This window comes from Anopheles funestus, chromosome 2RL (assembly GCF_943734845.2).
Source record: "Anopheles funestus chromosome 2RL, idAnoFuneDA-416_04, whole genome shotgun sequence".
In the NCBI taxonomy this organism is placed as follows: domain Eukaryota; kingdom Metazoa; phylum Arthropoda; class Insecta; order Diptera; family Culicidae; genus Anopheles; species Anopheles funestus.
Window position 1 is genome coordinate 22234795 of NC_064598.1, and position 21978 is coordinate 22256772.

At 43.7% G+C, this 21978-nt stretch overlaps 4 protein-coding genes across 4 annotated transcripts; 2 read left to right on the forward strand and 2 right to left on the reverse strand.

The window, feature by feature from the left end:
- Window positions 1-71: 71 nt before the first annotated feature.
- Window positions 72-3999, forward strand: LOC125763806 (GPI ethanolamine phosphate transferase 1). Its single transcript, XM_049427342.1, has 14 exons — window positions 72-450; window positions 514-680; window positions 768-1125; window positions 1183-1416; window positions 1481-1628; window positions 1695-1886; window positions 1957-2185; window positions 2247-2398; window positions 2457-2659; window positions 2722-2915; window positions 2982-3172; window positions 3242-3322; window positions 3400-3591; window positions 3680-3999. The coding sequence occupies exons 1-14, from the start codon at window positions 320-322 to the stop codon at window positions 3968-3970; spliced, it is 2763 nt and encodes a 920-aa protein (XP_049283299.1). The 5' UTR covers window positions 72-319; the 3' UTR covers window positions 3971-3999.
- LOC125763807 (zinc finger protein 724-like) lies at window positions 3994-5755 on the reverse strand. Its single transcript, XM_049427343.1, has 3 exons — window positions 5544-5755; window positions 4731-5479; window positions 3994-4666 (listed from the first exon to the last, which is right to left on the reverse strand). Exons 1-3 carry the CDS (start codon window positions 5679-5681, stop codon window positions 3994-3996), a joined length of 1560 nt encoding a protein of 519 aa, XP_049283300.1. The 5' UTR covers window positions 5682-5755.
- Window positions 5756-6087: 332 nt separating this feature from the next.
- On the forward strand, window positions 6088-6959 carry LOC125763813 (uncharacterized). Its single transcript, XM_049427352.1, has 3 exons — window positions 6088-6341; window positions 6422-6764; window positions 6827-6959. The coding sequence occupies exons 1-3, from the start codon at window positions 6149-6151 to the stop codon at window positions 6936-6938; spliced, it is 648 nt and encodes a 215-aa protein (XP_049283309.1). The 5' UTR covers window positions 6088-6148; the 3' UTR covers window positions 6939-6959.
- Window positions 6917-21843, reverse strand: LOC125763802 (dynein axonemal heavy chain 6). The gene is made up of 16 exons (XM_049427334.1): window positions 21598-21843; window positions 21220-21488; window positions 20842-21147; window positions 19463-19633; window positions 18936-19387; window positions 18413-18863; window positions 17702-18336; window positions 15791-17636; window positions 14446-15722; window positions 13774-14371; window positions 11333-13696; window positions 11117-11258; window positions 10317-11053; window positions 9971-10237; window positions 7428-9903; window positions 6917-7350 (listed from the first exon to the last, which is right to left on the reverse strand). Exons 1-16 carry the CDS (start codon window positions 21598-21600, stop codon window positions 7003-7005), a joined length of 12342 nt encoding a protein of 4113 aa, XP_049283291.1. The 5' UTR covers window positions 21601-21843; the 3' UTR covers window positions 6917-7002.
- Window positions 21844-21978: the final 135 nt, after the last annotated feature.

Sequence of the window (21978 nt, forward strand, 5' to 3'; positions counted from 1 at the left end):
CAGTCACTAACAGTTGACTGTGTTTGTCCTCCTGATGACTTGTTATTTCCAAGGCATGTCCTAATAGCCATTATGCTTCAGTCACGTGGTGAAGACCGTTGCATTTCAAAATAAAACATCGAATGTGCTATGTTTTTTTTTGTGTGAGCATAGCAGGCGATTTGACAGCAGTTCACCACCATCAGTTGTTGCGGAATATGTTTTGTTTGTTTTGCATTATCAGTTCGAACAGTTCGTAAGCAATAGGATGCAATTTAGGTTATCCAAGCTAGTCATCGCTAGTGCTTTCCGTCTGCATTATTGATAGCAACCGAAAACCATGAAACTGCTTCTGGTTGCAGTGGTGATTCACGTACTGTTTTTGCTATCCATTTTCTACATCCATTTCCAATCACCGATTCTCAAAGGGCTACCGGATGGAGCAGAACACGACCAACCACCGGCTGATAGGTGAGATAAGGCGCTGTTTGTTTAATGTATAATTGCATAGAACAAATCATTGATTTACCGCAGGTTGGTGCTATTCGTTGGTGATGGTCTGAGGGCCGAATCGTTCCTCAAGTACAATCTAACCCGTACCACCTTTCTGCGAAATATTCTTCTAAATGAGGGTGTTTTTGGTATATCGAGTACACGGGTGCCAACCGAATCGCGACCAGGCCATGCCGCTTTATTGGGTGGTAAGAAACTAACTTTGGCCAAATTTCGCATAAACACAAAGTATTTGGACGAGCTTAATTTAAAACTCATATCTCACAAACACACAGGCGTTTACGAAGATCCAAGTGCTGTATTCCGTGGATGGAAAGAGAACCCGGTCGAGTTCGATTCGGTGCTAAATCGTTCCAGCGTCAGCTACTGCTGGGGTAGTCCAGATATAGTGCATATGTTTTCCCGCGGAGCCATACCGGGGCGGGTGCAAGTGGCGGCATACGATAGCAATGATGAGAGCTTCGCACAATCGGCCAACACTTCCCTGCTCGACATTTGGGTGTTTGATCGGGTGCGAAATTTTCTGTCCAGCGAACAAACGAAACGGACGATTTTGTCACAGAAAAAAATGATCCTGTTTCTGCATCTGCTCGGTTTGGATACGGCGGGCCATGTTCACAAGCCCCACTCGGAGTGAGTAAAGGAAAACACTGCACTCAAGAGTGTCCATTAACTTTTTATCTTCTGTAGGCTATTTACAGAAAACCTGATTGCGGTGGATAAAGGTATTGAAACGATCGTTGGACTGATTGAACAAACCACAGAAAACGATGGAAGAACAGCGTACATTTTTACGTCCGATCACGGTATGACTGATCAGGGATCGCACGGTGCAGGTGATCCGCATGAGACGGAGACTCCCTTTCTGGCCTGGGGTGCCGGTTTCAAGCATTGGAAAGAGACCATCCCTGTACCAGACAATGAGTAAGTGTATGATCACCAAACGCATCTTGTAGCAAGGTTGTTAATCTGTTCCCCATTTCATCAGCCATGTTTTACAGCTAGACAAGCAGAACATACCGGTACATCACATAAACCAAGCCGATGCCGCTCCACTCATGTCGGCAGTACTAGGCATAAGTGTGCCAAAAAATAGTTTAGGAAAATTGCCTCGTTCGTTGCTGAGCGTGTCCGACGTAAGCACTAACATTGTGCTTTACTAAACCCGAAACATAAAATGTATTTCTTTTCTACTGTTTCAGGAATATGCAGCCTGGGCAATGCGTAGTAATGCGGACCAATTGCTCTCACAATACTACCACTGGCAAAGGGAATCCGAGGGCAAAATGTTACAATGGTTGATGAGCACCAGGCAAACTGGCTTTAAGGTTTTGATAGAAGCACTACAGACCGAGATTGCCGATGCAGCACATCACAAACGTTACACGGAAGTTGTAAGTTAACCAGAGTGAACAAACTAATTGATGGAACAGTAATTATAGCGAAAGCTTGATATCTTTACAGCAATCGTTATGCAAAATGTTGATCGATACAACACTAAATGCGATTGAATATTTTCAATCTTACTACAAACCGCATCTATTTGTGGCGCTTACACTAACCATGCTGGGCTGGATGTTCGTACTAGCGAAAGAAACTTGTTCCCCAGCTAAAAACCGTGTATTTGCCCATAGTCGAACTGTTGCCTTTACAGCTGTGATAATAGCGCTCGTTATTGTGATTTTTAACATCGGTACGTTATATCTCTACAGTTCCAGCAGCATCTTAATGACCTTAATTAACTTTTTTTATAGCACAAGCCACACCGAAGGTAGTTATATTGTACTTCGTAATACCCATCACACTTTGGGGCTACATTGGCTCACACTGGCGACAGTATGCTCCCCTGCTGCAAGGGAAATCCGTGTTATACTCAGCAGGATTCATCGTTGCAGCTGAGGCGTTGGTAAATTGTTGTTTTTCTTACAATTTGTTGTGAGTATTACAAAAATTTTCTTGTTTAGGTACTAGCATTTTTAGATCGTCGAATATTAGCACCGTTGCTGTGGGTTCACTGTTTGCTTGTGATAAAACCACTACTAAGTGGAAATGCATTTAATGCACCCAGCAGATCGGTAGTGCTGCAATGGATAAGCTGCAATCTACTGTTGTCCGGCTTTTTCTTACTTCCAACCATAGGACGAGATAATTCGAACGTTTTTCTTCTGTAAGTAGTACAGTGGTATGTTTTTCAATTTTTTTTATAAATTACAAGCACTATTTTGCCAGGTGCCTTTCAATAATCGTTTGGACCGGAACCAATACGGTGATTGTGTATGGATCGAAACCTTCACACATTTATAAAGCCATTGCAATATTGGTGCAAATGTTACAAGCAATAAACTTTGGCTATCTGATTTATCTCATCGAAGAATCGGCCACCGTTCCACAGTGGAGTAGATCGTTATGTTGGATTTTCTCAGGTAATTTCATTTCAATTTTTTGTTCTTCATGAAGCATAGCATTTAACTGTTTGATTTCGGTTTTAGCTTTTGATTTGCTGTTACCATTCTTTACGAGTACTTCCATTCCGGATCGAATTCTGGGATTATTTAGTGGTTTAAGCGGCCCATACATGATGCTTTCGCTCTCCTATGAACCATTGTTCTTGTTGTGTTTCTGTTACACACTTTACCTGTGGCTGTACGTGGAAAACAGTACACGCAACAAGAAGATAAAGGTGGGTGGAAATGTTTCAATTTAGATCCACGATATGTTAAAGTTTTCCTTTCCTTTGTACAACTTTCAGTTGGACGACTTCTACTTCAGTTCGTTACACCATACGGAAGGAAACATTAATTTTGAGCACGTAAGGCGTACGTTTGGATTCGTAAGTATCGGTTGAGGTTAAGCAGTTCGTTAGTAACGGAGAAAGATCTTTCATTCGGGTCATTTTATCATTTGCAGATGCTGTTGCTACTGGCATCCTTCTTTGGGACGGGCAATTTGGCCACTGTCAGCTCCTTCGATCCTAATTGGGTTCGATGTTTTGTGACCACCTTCTCACCGTTCACCATGATGGCACTGATTGTACTTAAACTATTAATACCAGTTCTATTGCTAGTATGCGTTCTGAAAGCAATGGGTATTATATGCTCGGTAAGTACTAATCCCTGCCGATGTGGATTACACGACAGGCGGAAAATAAAACCTTTCTTTCTTTTACCTTTACCACCCTCAAACGCAGGTACACAAGATGAAAATTTTCAGTCTCACACTGATCGTGTGTGATTGGATGTGTTTGAACTTTTTCTTCCTGGTCCAAAACAAAGGTTCGTGGATGGATATTGGTTCCTCCATATCACACTTCGTTATTCTGGAATGTACGACGATCGTCGTAATGATGCTGTACGAATTTGTTCGCCTCGTCACGGAAGTTTCGCTTACCTCAAAGAACGCACGATCGCGGCAACCACCATCGGAACAATTGATATCCTCACACTATCTGCCATATTCCAATAAAGAGAGAAGCGAGTGAACGCAGTACCATCTGCGAAGAAGTTACGATCCTTCCGCGATGTATTCCTCCATCGTTTCCACGCTCTCTTCCAGCAATCGATGCTTCTGATGGATCTTAAGATGTTGTGCGACTGCATTGCTTTTGGTAAAACCTTTGCCACAGATGTTACAAGCGTATGGTCGCTCACCGGTGTGAATTCGTCTATGTGCCGTTAGGTCGCATTGTTGTGAAAATTTCCGCTCACAAATTTCACACTCATACGGTTTCTCGCCCGTGTGCGTTCGCATATGTAGTTGCAGTAGAAAAACGCGTGCAAATGCACGATTGCACACCGTGCATACGTGCGATTTTTCGTTCGTGTGCCGCCTCATGTGTACCTTCAGATTGCTACTCTCGGTGAACCGTTTGTCGCATACGGAACATGAGTATGGTTTGGTACCGGAATGTCGTCGCTCGTGCAAATCCAACGCGGCCAACGTTTTAAAGCGCTTCGAGCAGTGTCTGCAACCGAACGGTCGTTCACCGGTATGCGTTCGCAGATGTGCCGTAAGTGCGGATTGTGAAATCCACCGTTTGTCGCAGTACTCACAGACGAATAGTTTTTTCTGTTGCCTTTGGTCAGCATAAAACATTACGTTTTGATCGCTGTAGACACTTTTAGCCTGATCAGCAGTTTGCAAACAACGTGTTTGATGCGATTTCAGTGCCTGCGAGCTAAAAGGAGAAACAGAAAAATAAACTAACTAGAATAATACGATCTACTGCAACAAATACGTACCTTTCATATCGTTTCAAACATTCTTCACATGCAAAAATGTTATGCGATAGTAAGTGACGAGCATAGTGTTTCGTGGTAACGAAACTGGCCCCACACTGTTCACAGCTGTATTTAAAATCGTTCTTCGTACCGATTACATCCGCATCAGATTCATTCTCAATCTCATCGTTATTTGCATCATCTAACGTTTGAATTACTTCAAACGTGTTCCCATTCTCCTGGTCCTCGTATATCTCGTCACAAAGATCATCACTCGGGTCGATTGTTTCTTCCTTATAAAGAAAATCATTCTCGTCTACTGTATCACTATTATAGAGCTGATGAGCTTGTTCCGTCTCATTGGTACACTCCTCAATTATTCTGTCGTCTTGCTGCTCTAAACATAACAAGAATCCGGCCGTTTTTGGGCTTGTGATTTCCGCATCTATCGCGTTGTCTGCAGCATCGTGAGGCTGAGGAAAAATGTCTGTGCTTTGATTTTCTTCAACGATGGTTTCTGTTGCAAACAGGGGAGATTGTGGTTCCGATGGTACGAGTTCGTACGATACGTTTTCATCATCTAAATCAGCATACGTATCGTCCTCTATTACCAGGCCAGCAATTTCGCTGCTGATTTGCGCATCTTTTGTTATGAGGTTTATCAACAGCTCGTTGGTTTTTTGGCATCGTAAAACAAAGCGCTCGGCAATTGCTACATCATTCAGACAATTGCCGCAAATGTGTTTAGGAAAGGCATCATTTTCAGATATCTATAACACGAACAAACCATTATAACGTGAAAGTGAGTAGCTAAAAGGTGTAGGTTGCGCTTACCACTATAGCACCATTTCGGGCAATTAGGTCGCTGATTGTCGTATTGAACTCATCTAGCGTATCGAACACATAGACCATATCACTGTCCTCCATCAGACAACAACGACAACGTGCAGGAAGTAGCACTTCTTCATCCATGTTTTAAAACACACGATTTTTGTTTTTTCTGTACGTTATGCCCTATGCCTTGCATGTGATTTTGCATTTGCAGAGTTTTTACGAATTTGCTATGTTGATTGTTTACGTTTCGAAGCGGTTTATTGACGATGTTTTTTTTTATGTCATGGAGCTTGACAGATGCGAAAGTTGTCATTTTTGTCTCCAAAATGGGATTTTTTCACGCATTTAATAATTTACGGAAAAGGTATTCGGCTTAATATAACAATAAAAATTGTCCAAAGTTATAAACTTAAGAAAAAAACTGCAAAATACCGCTTCATGTTCGACGATTGCAACTCATTTATCACACTATTTTCTTTGCGGGCAGTGGATAAAATAAAAGGGATTGTTTCACCTACCAACGGAAGACATTTCAAAAACAAAACAAACGTTTTGGAGAAGTGCACGGAAGGTGATCTTGCTGTTTGTGTAAAAAGTTGCGAAAAATGGAAGACTCTCGCTACGGGTTGAATCATACTGAGCTAATAATTACTCACCAAGAGGAATTGAAACAGGAGCTGTTGAAGTACTATCGAACATCGCTTATTATTGCCTTGTTGAAGCAATGCGATGCTCCCATATCTGTGGAAAACCGTGCGCTGCTGTCAATGTACAAACACGACGGTGATCTGCCTTTGGGTGAGTTTGCTTTGGATAATTCTTTCTTCCATGCGATAATAGCCAGATTTCACAAACATGGTCCGCTTTTCACCGTCCAGGTCTGGATCACATACGTAACGTTGACATTAACTACCATGATCGGATAACCATTGGCAAGTACATCGAAGCCAAGATCACCGAGCAAGTGCGACCATTCGTTGAGAAAGCAAAGCGGTTCTGCGGTGGTGATCTAACGGAACTATCTACTTCCCAATTTCAAGAACAGTACAAAAATCTTCAGCTTAATCAAGAACGCCAAGAATTAACGGATAAGTTGGCCCAATTAAAAACGCGTAAATTGCTGCTCATGAAGGCTTGTGCCGAAATTCGCACCGGACCGTTCCAGCGTAATAATGTCGAGCTGAAGCACGCCGAGGCACGCTCTATACATAACAAAACCGAGTAAGTGGAAAGAATGATGATGTGTCGAGCCAATTCGGTAAAATATTCTTGTTTTTCTACAGATTATTGCAAAAGTTAGTTGCAACGGAGATCGTTAATTGTACGCCACATGCTGTTAAAGCTATTAAGGAGGTGGGTGCCAACATCAACACTTTGCTAGGTAATGGTAAATGAGAGCAGTTTATTATAATAAAACAATTACAATTTGATAGCGTATCAATCGTAGCAAAACTTCTGCTTAGTCCGTGATCAATGTGACGAGAGCAGTTCCGCGTAAAATCCAATAATCGGACGGCAGTTCCGAATCGAGTAGAACGGATAATACAAAATTGGTAGACTGACCGGTCGTTGACAGTACGCCCGCTCTTACGCTCGTTTTGTATAACGGCGCTTCGTAGCGGCGCCCTACCGAAAGATCCGTACAAGGTTTCAACCACACGACGGGTAGATGAGCAATTAGCTCGCGGTATCTAGCATCACAAAGCCCTCCTTCTGCGGGATCCCATCTACCGGCTTCAATGAACAAACCGTGAATGAAAACTCCATCCCTCGGAGTGTTGAGGTTCTGAAACAATTGATTGATTTCCTAAAAGGACGAACATGTTTATACAATTTCAGGTTCAGCAATATTGAAGATCAGTAATAGAACAAATTTTACTTTACCTGTTTAGAACGTTCCTCGTAAATCAGGGATTGATGTAACGTTACACTCATTATTTCGAAATCAAAGCGCAACGTGTCGATGGGAATGTTATGTTTGCGGGCGTATGTCTGTAGCGTTCCGGTGAGGAAAGATTGTGGAAAGAACAGACCACACACCCAGGAAGAGATAGGCAACCCTTCCACACACCAGTTCCGTACGTATTCGATCCGATGCTGCAAATCCGTCACCCAGCTGGCAAGCGTCTTTGTAGAAAGGTATCCTTTTGAATGCCATACCTGCGGTACTTGATTATTGCCAAAAGCCCGGTAGATCGTTTCCAAACTTTCCGACATAACCACAAATCCTTGAATGGCTTTCTCAAGATCACGCAGGCTGCTGTGAAGCACGGATAAAAGTCTATCGAATCGATCCACCTCTTGAAGCAGGACTGTCGTTAAGGAGGGAATACGATTTTTGGAATCTCGTTCCATCAAACTTGGATGCAACTCTTCGTAGTCGATGCGGGGTGCTATCACCTTTCGGATTGAGTCAATTTTCTCCAAGCACATCTTGTCCATGGCAGCCATCGCTTCTTCGCCCATTGCATCTCCGCCCGATTGACTTTCGAGCAGCGTGTTTAGGAAGAAGTGGGTTTCGTTCCGATTGAAAATGATGTTTGCGTTCTCGTGCATTCCAAATATGTCCGGCGGATCGTGAATAGAAAGCTGTCCAGCGTACTCCAAAAATCCATCGATTTTTCGTGCCTCCTCACCGTTGGGACATCGGTACAGTCCGCTTCCACTGTAACTGTACCCGTCGGTCATGATCAGTGGAGAGGAAAAACGCTTCAGTACTGCCCGCAAGCATCGCTGATCCCAAGCGTCCGTTACACGCCCACCGTAAGTAATCTCTCCATTGATGTATTCCAGCGCATCCCACGGTATCGGGGCCCTCTGCTCTCGATGGCAATAAATATCCAATGTACGGAGTGCACATTCGCGATCACTTTCGCTAAACTCGTACGTTATGTTCCACCCAAGCGGACCAAACTTGCGCCGCTCGAGTATAACGCCGTGGAACATGCAAAGACCGAAGACGAGTGCTCGCCATTGCGCGCCGAGCACATGAAACTCGAACCAGCTACGATCCAACTCGGTCAGTGAACGTACGAGATTTGAACGCAGGCCCTTCGGTGGTTCGTTTGTTACTTTAACCGAATTCTGCAGCACACTGATTGGAAACGTTCGGACAGGCATGGAGGATAGGAACAGTCGAAAGTTTGAGTCGACCATTTGTAATCCCATCGCGATCCGGTTTACAATTTTCTCCATTGCTTCCATCCACGATGTTGCCAGATGACAATTTTGCAAAAACACCCAATGACCGCCTTTAATTCCGGCTTCGATTAAAGCTTCTGCAGCAGGGCCCTGTCCTTGGCCAAGAGAAATGGAATGCAGTCGCTCGACACAGTCTCGTTCTTGGGCAAATTTGATCAAAGCCGTCATGGGATCCGATCCTGCTGAGAGCACGAATACTAGCGGAATGGTTGGTGATATGTCCGCGTATAGTGATGCAAGGCTTGTATTCTTCGGAGGCTCGGTATAGCGTTTTCCTAGCGCATGGCGAATGAACTCAGTAACAGCAATCACCAGGAACTCGTCTTTAAGCGCTGCCACAAGCATAAGCTTCTCCGAAACTGATAGTCGTGCGTTCCAATCAATCACTGCCTGTTCGGGGCTAGATGAAAGGCAAAGATCCTCTTGAAAATCCTCGATACCGATTATCAACGACCGATGCAGATGTTTCGTTAAATCGGCAAATTTGACTGAATCGTACACTTCGAGAAAGCAACAAGCGATCCATTGATTATCGGTCAGAAATGATGGTTTTCCTTCGAGGGAAAACTTTCGCTGTGATGGTCCGCGCACGATAAAACTGAACTCCTCGTCCGAAAACTGTTGCGCTTCCTTGCAAATAGCGAACGCAACTAAAAACCCGCAAATGAGCTTATGTTTTTCGAACAACCCGCGACAAATGTTGGAAAATACGGTGAAGGTTATATCCTCCAGTAGTGTTGCGAGACGTTCTGGCAAGTCCATCCTTGCATGTGGCTGCTCCACCACTGAGCAGTACACTTGTGTAAAGTAGCGCAAACTGAACTGATACATCGGATCAATCTCTGAAAGCGAGGCTACGACGAAGTAAAGAATTGCGCCACGTGCTGCCAGCACGCGGTACTTTTCACGCGTGGCCGCAATGTTCAGTTCCGTGCGTTCCGTTTCGATAAGGCGATCTGCGATGATGGTAGACATTTCTTTAGATTCATTCAGGGATTCCACTAGCTCCTCGTCGTCAAGAATGTTGCCTTGGGAGCTGTACAGCACTTTCAGTATCTTGTCTTCGAGCAGAAGCAGCTGCTGCTTATCTGCGTTGATAGTGGTAATTAAATCGTTACGTTGCTTCTCCATTTCTGGGAGTTCAATCTTGATGATCTCTCTAAAAGCACACAGGTTGGAACGGAAATTAATGTTTTGTGTACTCTTTGCCTATGTGAACTACTTACGCCAATAATTGATCTTCGAGGCCACTTCTCGAAACGAGGAAATTAACCAAACTAACTTGAATACAAATTTCCGGTAGAAAATGTGGATTTGGAAGTTTTGTGGTCATATACAGGCGGAAGTTACTGTCATAATCTACATCTACGTCACCTAATTTTATCATTAATCGCCCATTTTGTAGAAATATTTGTTTCATGAGAACCGTTCCCAAGACAGGATCCAACGTTTCTTGTACATCTTCGATCAGCATTGGAAACCCTTGCCGAATGCTGTGTGAGAGAAAGCGTTACAAAAGCAACTGTTTCGTTATATTCCGAATAATTTGCCCCTTTGTTAAAAAATACTCACCAAATTTCCAAAATTCTCATCATATTTCCATCGGTCAGTTTGATTATGCGCAGCTCATTCCGTGACTCCATGTTACGTATCCAACGGTTTGCTTGCTCTTGCGGATCGATCATTAGCGGCCATCGACCACCTTCTGTAGAGATGATACCATTTTCTACCGATATTTCATCCCGCGGTAATCCGTACATGTTCCATTGACGTATCTGATATGAATCGCCAAGAATTTGTACGAGATTGAAGGTTGGGCTGCTCGGGATGTTCAGACGCTTACATTCTGACACCCAAATTTCGGACAGCGTTCGGCGATAGTCGATTGGAAATGCACCCAAATACGCGACGTATGCGGATGCTACCAACACATCACCCGGCACGGCAAAATGTTCCGCAGTTAGTTGTTTCACTGTCTCGCGCCAGCGCACTTCTTCGTCTGCCAGGGCCGATGTTAGCCGGCCGGCTCGGGTTAAACGAGCGTTGGTAAGATCGTTGTGATCCTGCAGTAGCTTCATTTCACGCTTCTTTTCATCCAAGTTCGCCATAAGCATCGTTATTTTGGCTTCGATTTCTGCCAGCTCGCTTTGTTTCGATTTGAGAAGTTTCATTACCTCTCCCAACTCCTGTTCAGCCGCTTTTTGGCGCTTGATTTTCGGCTCTACTACTTTATAAATTTTGGCGTACTTGTCTATAGCAATGACCCACAAGCACATCGATTTAGCCACTTTTGAAACTTTTTCAATTGTCTAGAAAGAGTATAATTGATCAATATCGGCTTTGGCTACACATGCAAAACTAAATTTACTTACGGCTGGTTGAAAATCCTTATGATCAACATATGTTTTAATTTTCTTAATGGTGGCTTCGGCAATGTGTTCTTTATCATAGTCCTCTAGTTTTTTCAAAAAATTTACATCAGACATCACCACTTTGGCCGTGTTCCAGTCAGGTCTGAAAAGATGTAAACCAAAGACGATAAGTTTGGCGAAGAATTTGCCAAATTTACTGACATCGAAACAACTCACTTTGCTCCGAGTAAAATGCACACAGCTTCCATCACGAATTGTACCAGTTTCGGTGGCTTCTGAAACACCCGCAATTCATTGATGTCATTTTTGTTGAGTGATTTCAGAGCATCCTGTGCCGCTTGCAGCGTCGGTAGTACGATCTCCAAATCCTTCGCGGCCTCGTCAGCAATCTCTTGTGTCTCGGTTGCCTTAATCTTAGCCTCGGCCTCATCCTTTGCAACACTCTTTTTCACACTTTCCGCCATCGCATTGTCTTTGTCCAATTTCGCTAGAAGCTCTTTCATGTTTTTTGATTTTTCCTCCAGTATCGGAACGAACTTTTTCAACTCTTCCCCCATTTCGGCCACCACCTGATTGGTTTCCAGGATCTTGCTCAATCCATTAGCAATGCGGTCCTTCTTCTGCACGATCGAATCAATCCGTTTCTGGACCAGCACACGGTACTGATTTAACAGCTGCAAGTAGCTGCTCGGGGTGGTGTAATAATGGCGTCGCATTTCACGGTAGAATCGTTCGGAAATGCTCTCCACGCTTTCGTGTATCATGACACAGATTTGAGCTAAGTGTTTGCACTGTACCTCATTATCTGAGACATCCTTTAATGAACCGACCGCTACACTGCGCAATGCCTCAGCCGGCCACTTTACAAACCAATCAATCGTGCAGCAGTTCACCAGCGAAGGAAACATGCGACATCGGCCTCGGAAAGTATCACCGACAGGACTCATGCACATAATAACATGCAGATTTGCCCTGACCCGTTTGATGAAGAATTCAAAAATGCCATCACGTGTTTGGTTCGGGTATCCGCTCTCAATGCATGGTTGTCTAGAGTTCAGTATTATTTTCTCATATTCGTCGCCTTCGAACAGGTTTGGCACTTCGCCCGAGTTAAGAATGTTGTTGATATCTTCCATGAACGCCTCATGTACTATTTGAGTGTCAGTGATAAGAAACACAGTGGGCTTGTTTAGTACCCCAGCAATCCAATAGATACGACGGAGATCTTCATGAAAACAGCTGTGATCGTAACCTCGTCGCAGCGCAATTTGGTGACATTGGTATCCATTGATGTGAGAAGCTAGCTTCGCTAGACTCTGCTTGCCCATTCCAGACACTCCAACAAGCAGGCCATTCCCCCTTTCCGAGCGTAGTAACCGCGCTAAGCGCACAATATGTTCAACGGCGTCAGCAAAGAAAACCAGGTTCATCTCCGTACCAACGGTGCTGTTATAATCTTCCAAATAATCCACCAGTATCGACTTAAGCTTCTTCATTTCCTTGATCTCTTCGTACACGCGATCTTCAGCCGCCTGTCCGAACACCATAAAGTCGCCAAACATAATAGTTTCTTCCGGTTGTACAACGGTTGTTTCGAAAAATTTTTCACAGCAATCCTGCAATAACTGTTTGAAGTACATTTTATCCTCGTCATTGATCAAGCGATCATAAAATATGCGTAACGATTCGTGATAGAACAAACGCATGAGCTGAATCGGATTAATGTAGCTCGACGAATCGGCCTGCAGCACACCCTGCACACACTTGGACAGATCTCGCAGATTGAACACATAGTGTGACTTCTTGGGCGTTGGCAACAATTCAGCCGATATACGCTCATAAACTGCCACAGCCGTCTCCACGATTGGGTCGGCCAAGGGTCGTATGGCCATGTTGAAATCGTTCAAGAAACCAGCCAAAATTGCTTTGAAGATGGTCTTCAGAGTGTCGCTGCTCGGTGACGGTAACGAGAAGAGCGCAAAATGACGAATGAATCTTGCTGTCAGTACGTTGCGGCCACCACCCGGCGGCGCACAGGCAGCTCCGAGTGTTACGTCGACAATGTCTTTCCAGTACATTTTTTCGCGATCATACAATCCGCGGAAATCGGCAAACTGACGCAGTAACTCGATTGGTGGTTGGCTTCCGTATCGATCCAGCTTAGGCATGTTGACGTCGTCAATAAATACTACGATTTTTTTGTTGATTGGTGCCCCAAGCAGTGTCTTTTTGCGTCGTTCTAGGCGCGATTCTATGATCTCTTGCGTACGAGCACTTTCGCTTTGTGCGGAGAAGTTTACAAAGATTGGTATGACGTCACGCTGCATAAGTCGGTTAAGTATTTCGCGGGCCAGCACGGACTTGCCAACTCCTGTATCACCGGTGAACATTATCGGATACTGATGATGCAGTAGCATTTCCGCTACAAATCCATACTTTGTTGTATCGAGCGTAGGAACCAACATATCAAAATATGGCACCGAGGGATTGTAGACAAACTTTGGATGAATTGCATTCCAGCTTTCCCAGGTGCGAGTTTTCGTGTTAATGCGGAAATCCCACAGCGTATCCTTCGGTAAACTAGTTAAATAAAAGTGGCAATACAACAATTGTAGTATAATTTCTTTGACTCCCGTACTGTGTTTAACGTTACTTACAGTCCTATTTCTTCCTCATTCTGTAGAGTGCGGTAGTACTGTTCGAACTGCACCTTTGAGTCATCCAGCAAATTACCACCAAAAGACCACAGCATGCTCCACGTAAACATTTTGAAAATGTAATGCTTTGCTTCTCCACGCTCCATCAGATGCAATCCTTGGGTTTCCTGGAGTAGCAAATACAGTAACTTGGTCATCATCGTCAACTTACTGATGTTCACTTGATGAATGCTCCATTTGCAGTTGCGATGCAGAAACTTCGTAATGTTTTCGTAGTGTCGCTCGTACAACGATAGCATGTGTGATTTTAGATCACCATCTAAGTGAAGATGCTGAACCGAATTTAGCCATGATTTCACGATCGATGACCATCCAAGGTGTACCGGATCCATGTACACCATACCGCACCGGGAGACTGTGGCTGGTGAAGCTTGCGCTAGATCCTGCACCTCAAACACCATGTGTACCCAGCTCGTTAGCTTGATGCGTTCCGAGTTGGCCAAGCACAACATTTTGTTGTCGTCCAGCACGGTGTTAAGGTTTTCAATCCAAACCGCATCGACTGGACCATCGCAAACAACCCATTGGTGGATTTCGTCTGGAAAAGAGTACAAGAAAAGATGGAAAACAATTTGTTGCCATATTGACGTTCAAAAAGAAACTTAAACTAACCAGTTACGATCACTGCCGATCTTATAGCCAGTCCAAGCAATCCATCACGCCATTCCATCGTAGCCAAGTTTACAAACCCATAGAGTTCATCCATTGAAATCGCCTTAGGATTGAGTGTTTGTATGCGCACTGGACGATAGAGAGGACCGGCAACCTCTTCGGCGTGCAGCTTTTCGAACGCATTGGCCAATATGTGAAGTACCGTCGTTTTGCCACTACCCGTGGGGCCAACCAACATCACACCCCAGCGTACTACCATCGTTTCGTAGAGCTGAAGCGTTTTCAACACCAATTCTGGAACCGGCTGCAAGTTACGATCGATCATACACTGTTCGATTGATTGTTGTAATTCTCCTCGTTCAGGTTCGGGTAACTCAACGCCGGGGAACAGATCGCTAAGTATGCCATTAAACAGTACGGCATCGTTGGCAAGAAACTTTGGTAAATTAGAATCACGCAACGCAGAAATGAGTGTTACATCTTCCGGCTGGTCAGGGGAAGCACGTTTCAAGGCACCCGCCATTACTAGAACACTCTTCACTGCGCGCATACCAAAATCATAGTGATCTTGCTGGCTCAGCTGCTCGCTGCACAGTTTGTACATTTGTACCATTTTCTTGGCCAGTATCTTCGATCCTTCGAAACCCTCCGAGTATAAGATCACCTCAGCGATGAGTGCATAGTCCGGTACCATCATTGATATCGGTCGGAACAAAGCTTTCAAATTATCAGGCAACTCAGTTCTTCCGGCGTAGCCAGGATTCATAGTGATGAAAGCGGCACACGAAGGTTTAAGTCTGATTTCACGTCCTTCAAACAGGAAGCGCTTCATTTTGGCGGCTTTTGCATTTCGTATGGTAATCAGTTGCTGAGCAATGACTGACAACACCTCTATATCGATTCGATTGAATTCGTCGAAACAGCACCAGGCACCTGATTGAGCAAGTCCCGTAAAGAACCGTCCCATCATTTTGTAATCCAATCCATCAGAGCAATTGAACACCACGCACTGGATCGCAAGAGCTTTCGCTAGATCTTTGGTGGTTTCCGTTTTCCCCGTACCGGCAGGTCCTGCAGGAGCTCCTCCAAGATCCATCTGCAATGCTCCCATCAGGCAAAGGTAGCACCGATCGGTAAGTGGTGTTATTACAAGCACTCCTCCTGCACCGAGATATTCATAGAAGTAGGGCAAATTGGCCGATGCCATCTTGGTTTCTATCACCTCCGTTTCCGGCATCCAGTAGTAACGCAACATTTTTAACCACTCGAAATCCGTACTAGAATAGGAGAAACATGTTCACACGCTATTACATGAACGTAACATCGAATATAGGAAATTACTTACGATTTTTGGACCCTTTTAGCAATCATTCCAGCGATCATGTCCCGTGCATGTACATCGATAGTGATCAGAGCACATAGTACTTTTCGTACGAGCTTGGAAATTTTAGTACGTGCGATCGCAGCAAGAACGGTTAGATTTTTAGTGAGCTTATCATGAAATTCTTCCATTCCTTTATCTGGGTTGTCACCTCCATCAAGAATGTTGTGCACGTCTGCTGCCCACTGTTGCTGGGAAATCGTCAGTACCACCTGATTCGGGTGTTCTTGCATCCAAAACGAACGATCCTTTAATCCGTAAACGCGAAAACCGTGACGCATGTATCGCTTTACTGCCAGAAACATAGCTTCCTCTACTTTCGACAGCCAGTCTTCAACGGCGCCGCGTGCTTTCAATCCAACACCAAACGTGAGACGTTCACCTTCCGGCGAAATCATGGCTATAATGTCGTTGGTCATTATCGATTCACCAGTTTCGGTTTTTTTCTTGCCAAATTCAATCTTTGCAATCGCATCAAAGCATTTGGAAAGGTGGGGTTGTACGGCGTACGGGTTTTTCGTTTGTGCCAAAATTTCCAACAATTCATCGTTGGACAAAAAGTAGAACCGCGGAAACGCCATGCGCTTCACCTCCAAGTATGCTTCTAAACAACGTGTAACTTTCTCCAGCAGAACGTTATTAATTTGCAATTGCTCCAGGACACCTTCGGCCGTCATCGCCCCAAGAGCAAGTGGGGCTTTCTGTGTGCGTCGCATCAGATCCTTCCACGCCTTGTCCACCTGCAGAAACATCTGTGTTTCGTGTGGCAACTGTCGTTGGATGTCCGGGGCAGAAAATATTGCTTCTAGATAAATCCATGACTGTTGGCATTGCATCCATTCGTCCAGTGTGCGCGAAAACAGATCTAACTGAGATACCCAATCGTCTACCTTGGGTTTGATAGGACCAACGTGCCTTGAAGCGGCCACCGTACTAACGTTTATGCTGGACTCATCTAGCACGGTTTGAATTTCGTCAATACCTGCCAGTACGAATACATCTCGATGGTCGCGATGATTCATGACGGTCAGTTCCAGTTCCTTCCACGCATTCTCCACCTTATTTAGTAAAGTTTCTAATCCAGCTTCGGCACTAGCCATGTTTGAAACTTCCATCAGTTCGGCTCCTATATCTTCTTCAAATGCGTTTGCATCTTCGAACGTATGCAGATAAATTTCTGTCTCTTCTGCGAGATGTCGGTTCAATATCTGTTCAATTTTGATCCAGTGGCGTGTCTTCAGTGCAGGATTGCGCAAAAATCCTAGGACCGGTATCTTGTCCTTAAATTCTTCTGCTTCTGCCTTCAACTTTGGAATGATGTCATTTTTCGGAAGATTTTTATCGAGCATGGCACAGTTTTTCAGTATCTTTGTGTTCAGTGCTTCTACCTCGTCCATGCTCAGATCGTGAAAATGTATTTCGTTCCATATTTCGACCGATTCTTTCCACTGCTGCACACTGTCCCATAGTATCTGGCGCAGCTTTACCTCATTAATAACCTGATCGAGCTTTTCGAACCGCGTCACTTCTAGACGGAATTCTTTTTGGTATTTTTTATACTCTTGTGCCTTCCGTTGGCACATTGTCAAACGCTCAGACAGGTCAATCAAACAGTCGCGAACCTGTGCCGGATCCGCTCCCAAATCGAGTAACCATTCTTTCAGTACTTCTTCGTGGATATCTTCTACTTCGGAGAATATTTTCGTGATATCCGCTTGTAGACATAAGTCAAATTTGTTGATCAGATCCTGCTTGAGTGCCCGTTTGTTTTCCAGCGTAACGCTGATCTCGTTCAGAAATTCCTCCATATCTAAAACGGTAGAGCAATATTATTTGGAGTAGCTTTTAACAGACAAAAGAAAGGATTTCACCTACCCAAATATTTATCTTTGTCTTCATCGGAAAAGGTAACATGATAGTATTTCATGATTTTTAACGCTTCGTAAGCATAGTTTAATTCTTTTTGCAAACTCGCCACATGTTCGTGACAAACTTCCAAATGGTTAAAGTAGTAAATGTAGTGATTGGTTTCTTCCGGCACAATTAGCAACTTTGTCTGTAGCTCCTCACCCTTCTGTTCGACGTAATTAATTTTTTCCATCGCCAAGCGTGGAATGGTTTCGTCCAGCACCCCTAGCAATTGCTGACAAATGGGTGTTATCTCTTCTCGAAACGCGACCTGTTTTACCTGTAGCAATCCCAACGGGTGCGATTCCTGGATCTTCTCTAGCTCTGTCATTTGATTACTAAACCGTTCGCAGTACATTTTCAACACTTCCAAATTGGTTTCACTTCTGATCACATTATGATCAACAGCAAGATTTTCCTGATACGATAAGCGGATACGATCGAACTGGACGACGTATTGATCGACGCTGTTGTACGCTTCGACAATACCGTCGAAAATTGTTTTCACATCATCCGAAAGCTGAATATCGTTTCTAATGATGAAATCAAGGCTGGGCGGGTTTCCACAAAGTCGGTCCTCTTTTCTTCCCATAATGGTCGGCCTAAAATAAGATGGTCGGACGATTAATGAACAATCGCTTTTTCATATCAAGATCTTTTTTTTGCAATAAAGCTTACTCAGTGTAGATGTCGAAATACGCATCACTTTGAAATCGGTCTATTTTGTAAACCGTTCTCATTACCAAATTGCTCAGATCCTCCAGCATTCGTGTGGTTACTTCGCTTGAAGGATCAAGATCGATACGCGTTGGTTTTAACACCAGTTCCACGTTCATGAATGGTAGCTTTGTAGTTCTGGTGTCAAACGTATTAAATGGTCCGTTTTCCATAAAGACCAAGAATACGTTAGCCAGATTTTTGAATGATTCACGCAGAATTTGATGCAGCAGAGTAATCATCATCTGATCGGCACAGGCAAGAAAGCGAGCCAATAAAGCACACAACTTGCGCTTATTGGCACGCTCGGTGAAGCTCATCATGTCCTTTAGTTTCTTTTTATTCGTCACATTTATCGCTTCATCCTGGGGTGAGAAGCCACGGTCGATGAGTGTGTTGCAACATGCATCATCTGCAATAGTATCACACGAAAAGATAAATTTAAAAAATCGCCAGCTAGCTCTGAGATGACACTTTTACTTACACAGCACCGTACGCATCTTTGCACGCAGCTGCTGTAGTAGATCTCGCACTTGCTCAAAGGTGGTCATCTGAGTTTCAATAAAGTAAGGCAGATGCCAGTTTTCCGACACTGACACGTCAAAAAACCGGAACCCTACCAGCTGCACAAATTCATCCTGCATCGTCAGCAATGCTCTGGCCAATCGTGGCATCACCACAAAAGCACTGGCAGCGATCTTTTGGCGTGCGCTCTCATACTTGTACCACTGGATGTTACGCAGCCAGATACGAAATGCTTTCGCACGGCGATAATTCTTGAAGAACTTCAGCTCGGTGAGTGTGCGGTACTTGCGATAATCCACAAGCCATGCATCGAGCTCGGTAAAATGATTTTCGGTATCACTCCAGTACGTTACACCATGGCGACTTACGGTAAAATACTCGTGCTTGTCTGCCTTGCTGAAAGGAACCTCCCTGACGAAAAGGAATGTTCAATGTGAAAAGCAAAACACCAGGAAAGTAATGCAACTTATGAACACGGCAACTTACAAAAAGCTGTACGGTGTAAAATGTTCACTGTTTTTTGAATACGCATAGGTAAGAAAAACGAAGCTGTTATCCTTGAGATGTTTGACCCGTTCTTCGATCAGCTCTTCCAGATCAATTGGTACAGGTACATGCAGCTGGCGGGTTCGGGCAGCAATCCGCTTTTTTCGTTCCCTGTGAATGAGAACAGTAGTTTGTGCTGTAATCGATTGTACAGCGAAATAGTCTCCCAAATAGATACTTACTCGCCTAAAGCGAATGTAAAAACAGCTTTTGGTTTCGTTAAAGCCGATTTTATTTTCTTAGTTCCTGTCGGTTTACTCATTTTGATGCAATTGAAGCTATTCAGCCGCCAGTCTACCAGACTTACAGCATACTGAATGAAAATGTTTAAATGCTGTACATAACTCCCATAGCAACGGTACATAGCATTGGCGTCTAGGTTACCTTGACTTTCACACAAAGCAAAAGGACCTGTTGAATCAGTTGGATACATACAAAAAAATAATTTATTTCATGACAACCTCACATTAAGATTATTTTGAATACAAAAAAGCGATTCCCCGGCCGTAGGTATTATTTGGACGGAATGATTTAATTTTTCGCTGATCACTAAAGATATGCCGCACAGTTTTAATTTAGAAATTTAAAAATATATTCCAATTCGAGGGTAGTGTCTTCCTCCAAATCCGTGCAGTGTACGGCGTTCATCACCTTATTTTTCCCGAACATGGCACGCAACGTTAGTGGTCTTGTAAGTTTTGCCACTTCCTGAAAAGAGTAGAAAGACAAGTTACAGCAAATGCGATCTTTTTTTGTAATCTTCAACGTTTTCCTTCACTTACCGGACAGATAGGACCACAAAAGTCCCGGAAACTTTGGTAGGTACTACGGGTGTCATCGTATTTGTTCGTAATTTCTAAAGCCATGCAGTCACCACTAATCATTTGCATTACCATAGACTAAATGAAAGAAATATTAGTAGCTAATATACAATTTGAAAGGCAAAACATTTCACAACACAAGTACCTCATACTCTGGGACGACACCTTTGTAGACTTCAAGAAATTCTTCACAATTGGGCCGCTCGAAACGAAGCATCTTGATTGCGGTGACGGTGAATTTTTTGCGCAATATTTCCGTTATTATTTCTCCAGCTTTGCCCTCGCGTACCGCATGCGGCTTGATAATGCACAGTGTACTGTTCGTGTAGAGTGCCGAAGAACGTAGTACGAGTTTTATGTCGTTATTCAAAAATATGAAACGCGATTCCTGAAATATAATACCAATTGTTACGATCGTTGATTTTTCGTCACTTAAGCAATGTACATACGTTGGCGGCTTCATCCGCCGATCGTGAGCAGTAAACGTCACTGCCGTACAAACCGCGGAAGCTGTTTGGGGCACACTGTTTTGCTTCTGAAATTGATTCAGGTCCACACAGCTCCCGGTACTGATTGTACGCATTATTTCCTATGATCTCTACGGCGACAAACGATTGGCTGGGCATACAATCCATAAGATAATTCAAACTAGAAGCCTCAGAACGGACAGATTTCAGCATCGAGGAATAGTTTTCATCTATCTTCAACATTGCCAGCCGACGGACACCCAAACCTGCCTTGTGTATCTTCGTCAAGATTTCGCCAATATGTAGCAATGCTTCCGCTTTGATCAATCCAAAAGAACTACCAGAAAGAAAATAAAAACATATTAGCATAATTTGCAAAAGGTTCGGCATATGTTTGAATGTAATTTACAGCTGTTCGTCTGATTTCTTGTTTCGCGTTTTCGCATCTCCATAGTCCAGAATGTGGATCTGTTTGCCAAAGATCAGCAGCTTCGCACCGATGAAGAAATCGTTCTCACTTAGCTCCTCGACTTTTGTGCGGCGCAGAAAGGTCTTTCGCGTCTTCAAATCGACCAATTCCACCGAGTTATCGCTGGGAAAGAAGCTCACCACCAGTTGCCGATTGAGATCGGCCTCTTTCTGGTACCATTCTCCCAAGTATACGTTGCTGTTTGCGTTCTACGAAAGCAAATGAAACGTTATTCAATGTATACACGAACACGTCGGAGATATAATGGATTACCATTTAATAAAGAATGTACAAATCGCAGAGCTATATGAAACATACCATTGATACGGGTGTGATGTTTTAATTCCTTGCGCTAGAAGACAGCGAATCCTTTCCTGCGATCACAACCGTTTTTGTTTGTTTACTTTGTTTCCTTTAGGCTTTCTGTTGCCAATGGCAACCAAACTACAGGGCATCCTGATGATCGACAGGCGGTAGACCGAACACATTTTTTAACATAATTTAAGGTGCAAATAATAAATTTAATTGGAAATATTATGAAGCAAAAACCTATTTTTGTTTTAAAAATTTGTTATTTCCAAAAATCTGTTCGCTTTTCCATATTCACAACCGTGTAAATGCAGCATAATCCATATCAACCGTCTAATTTATCAAGGTGTATAACGAATGGCAAACATTTTGACACAAGCACAGTAGAAA

Excerpts from the sequence above, each read along its gene's own strand:
- LOC125763806 (XM_049427342.1), top strand. The coding sequence starts at position 320 with ATGAAACTGCTTCTGGTTGCAGTGGTGATTCACGTACTGTTTTTGCTA. Across the intron at positions 451-513 it reads GACCAACCACCGGCTGATAG|GTTGGTGCTATTCGTTGGTG; the intron begins GTGAGATAAGGC and ends GATTTACCGCAG. Across the intron at positions 1,887-1,956 it reads ACAAACGTTACACGGAAGTT|CAATCGTTATGCAAAATGTT; the intron begins GTAAGTTAACCA and ends ATATCTTTACAG.
- LOC125763807 (XM_049427343.1), bottom strand. The coding sequence starts at position 5,681 with ATGGATGAAGAAGTGCTACTTCCTGCACGTTGTCGTTGTTGTCTGATG. Across the intron at positions 5,480-5,543 it reads CCCGAAATGGTGCTATAGTG|ATATCTGAAAATGATGCCTT; the intron begins GTAAGCGCAACC and ends TTCGTGTTATAG. Across the intron at positions 4,667-4,730 it reads TGTTTGAAACGATATGAAAG|CTCGCAGGCACTGAAATCGC; the intron begins GTACGTATTTGT and ends TTCTCCTTTTAG.
- LOC125763813 (XM_049427352.1), top strand. The coding sequence starts at position 6,149 with ATGGAAGACTCTCGCTACGGGTTGAATCATACTGAGCTAATAATTACT. Across the intron at positions 6,342-6,421 it reads CGACGGTGATCTGCCTTTGG|GTCTGGATCACATACGTAAC; the intron begins GTGAGTTTGCTT and ends TTCACCGTCCAG. Across the intron at positions 6,765-6,826 it reads TCTATACATAACAAAACCGA|ATTATTGCAAAAGTTAGTTG; the intron begins GTAAGTGGAAAG and ends GTTTTTCTACAG.
- LOC125763802 (XM_049427334.1), bottom strand. Across the intron at positions 17,637-17,701 it reads AGACAAAGATAAATATTTGG|ATATGGAGGAATTTCTGAAC; the intron begins GTAGGTGAAATC and ends CTACCGTTTTAG. Across the intron at positions 13,697-13,773 it reads AATGAGGAAGAAATAGGACT|TTTACCGAAGGATACGCTGT; the intron begins GTAAGTAACGTT and ends TTATTTAACTAG.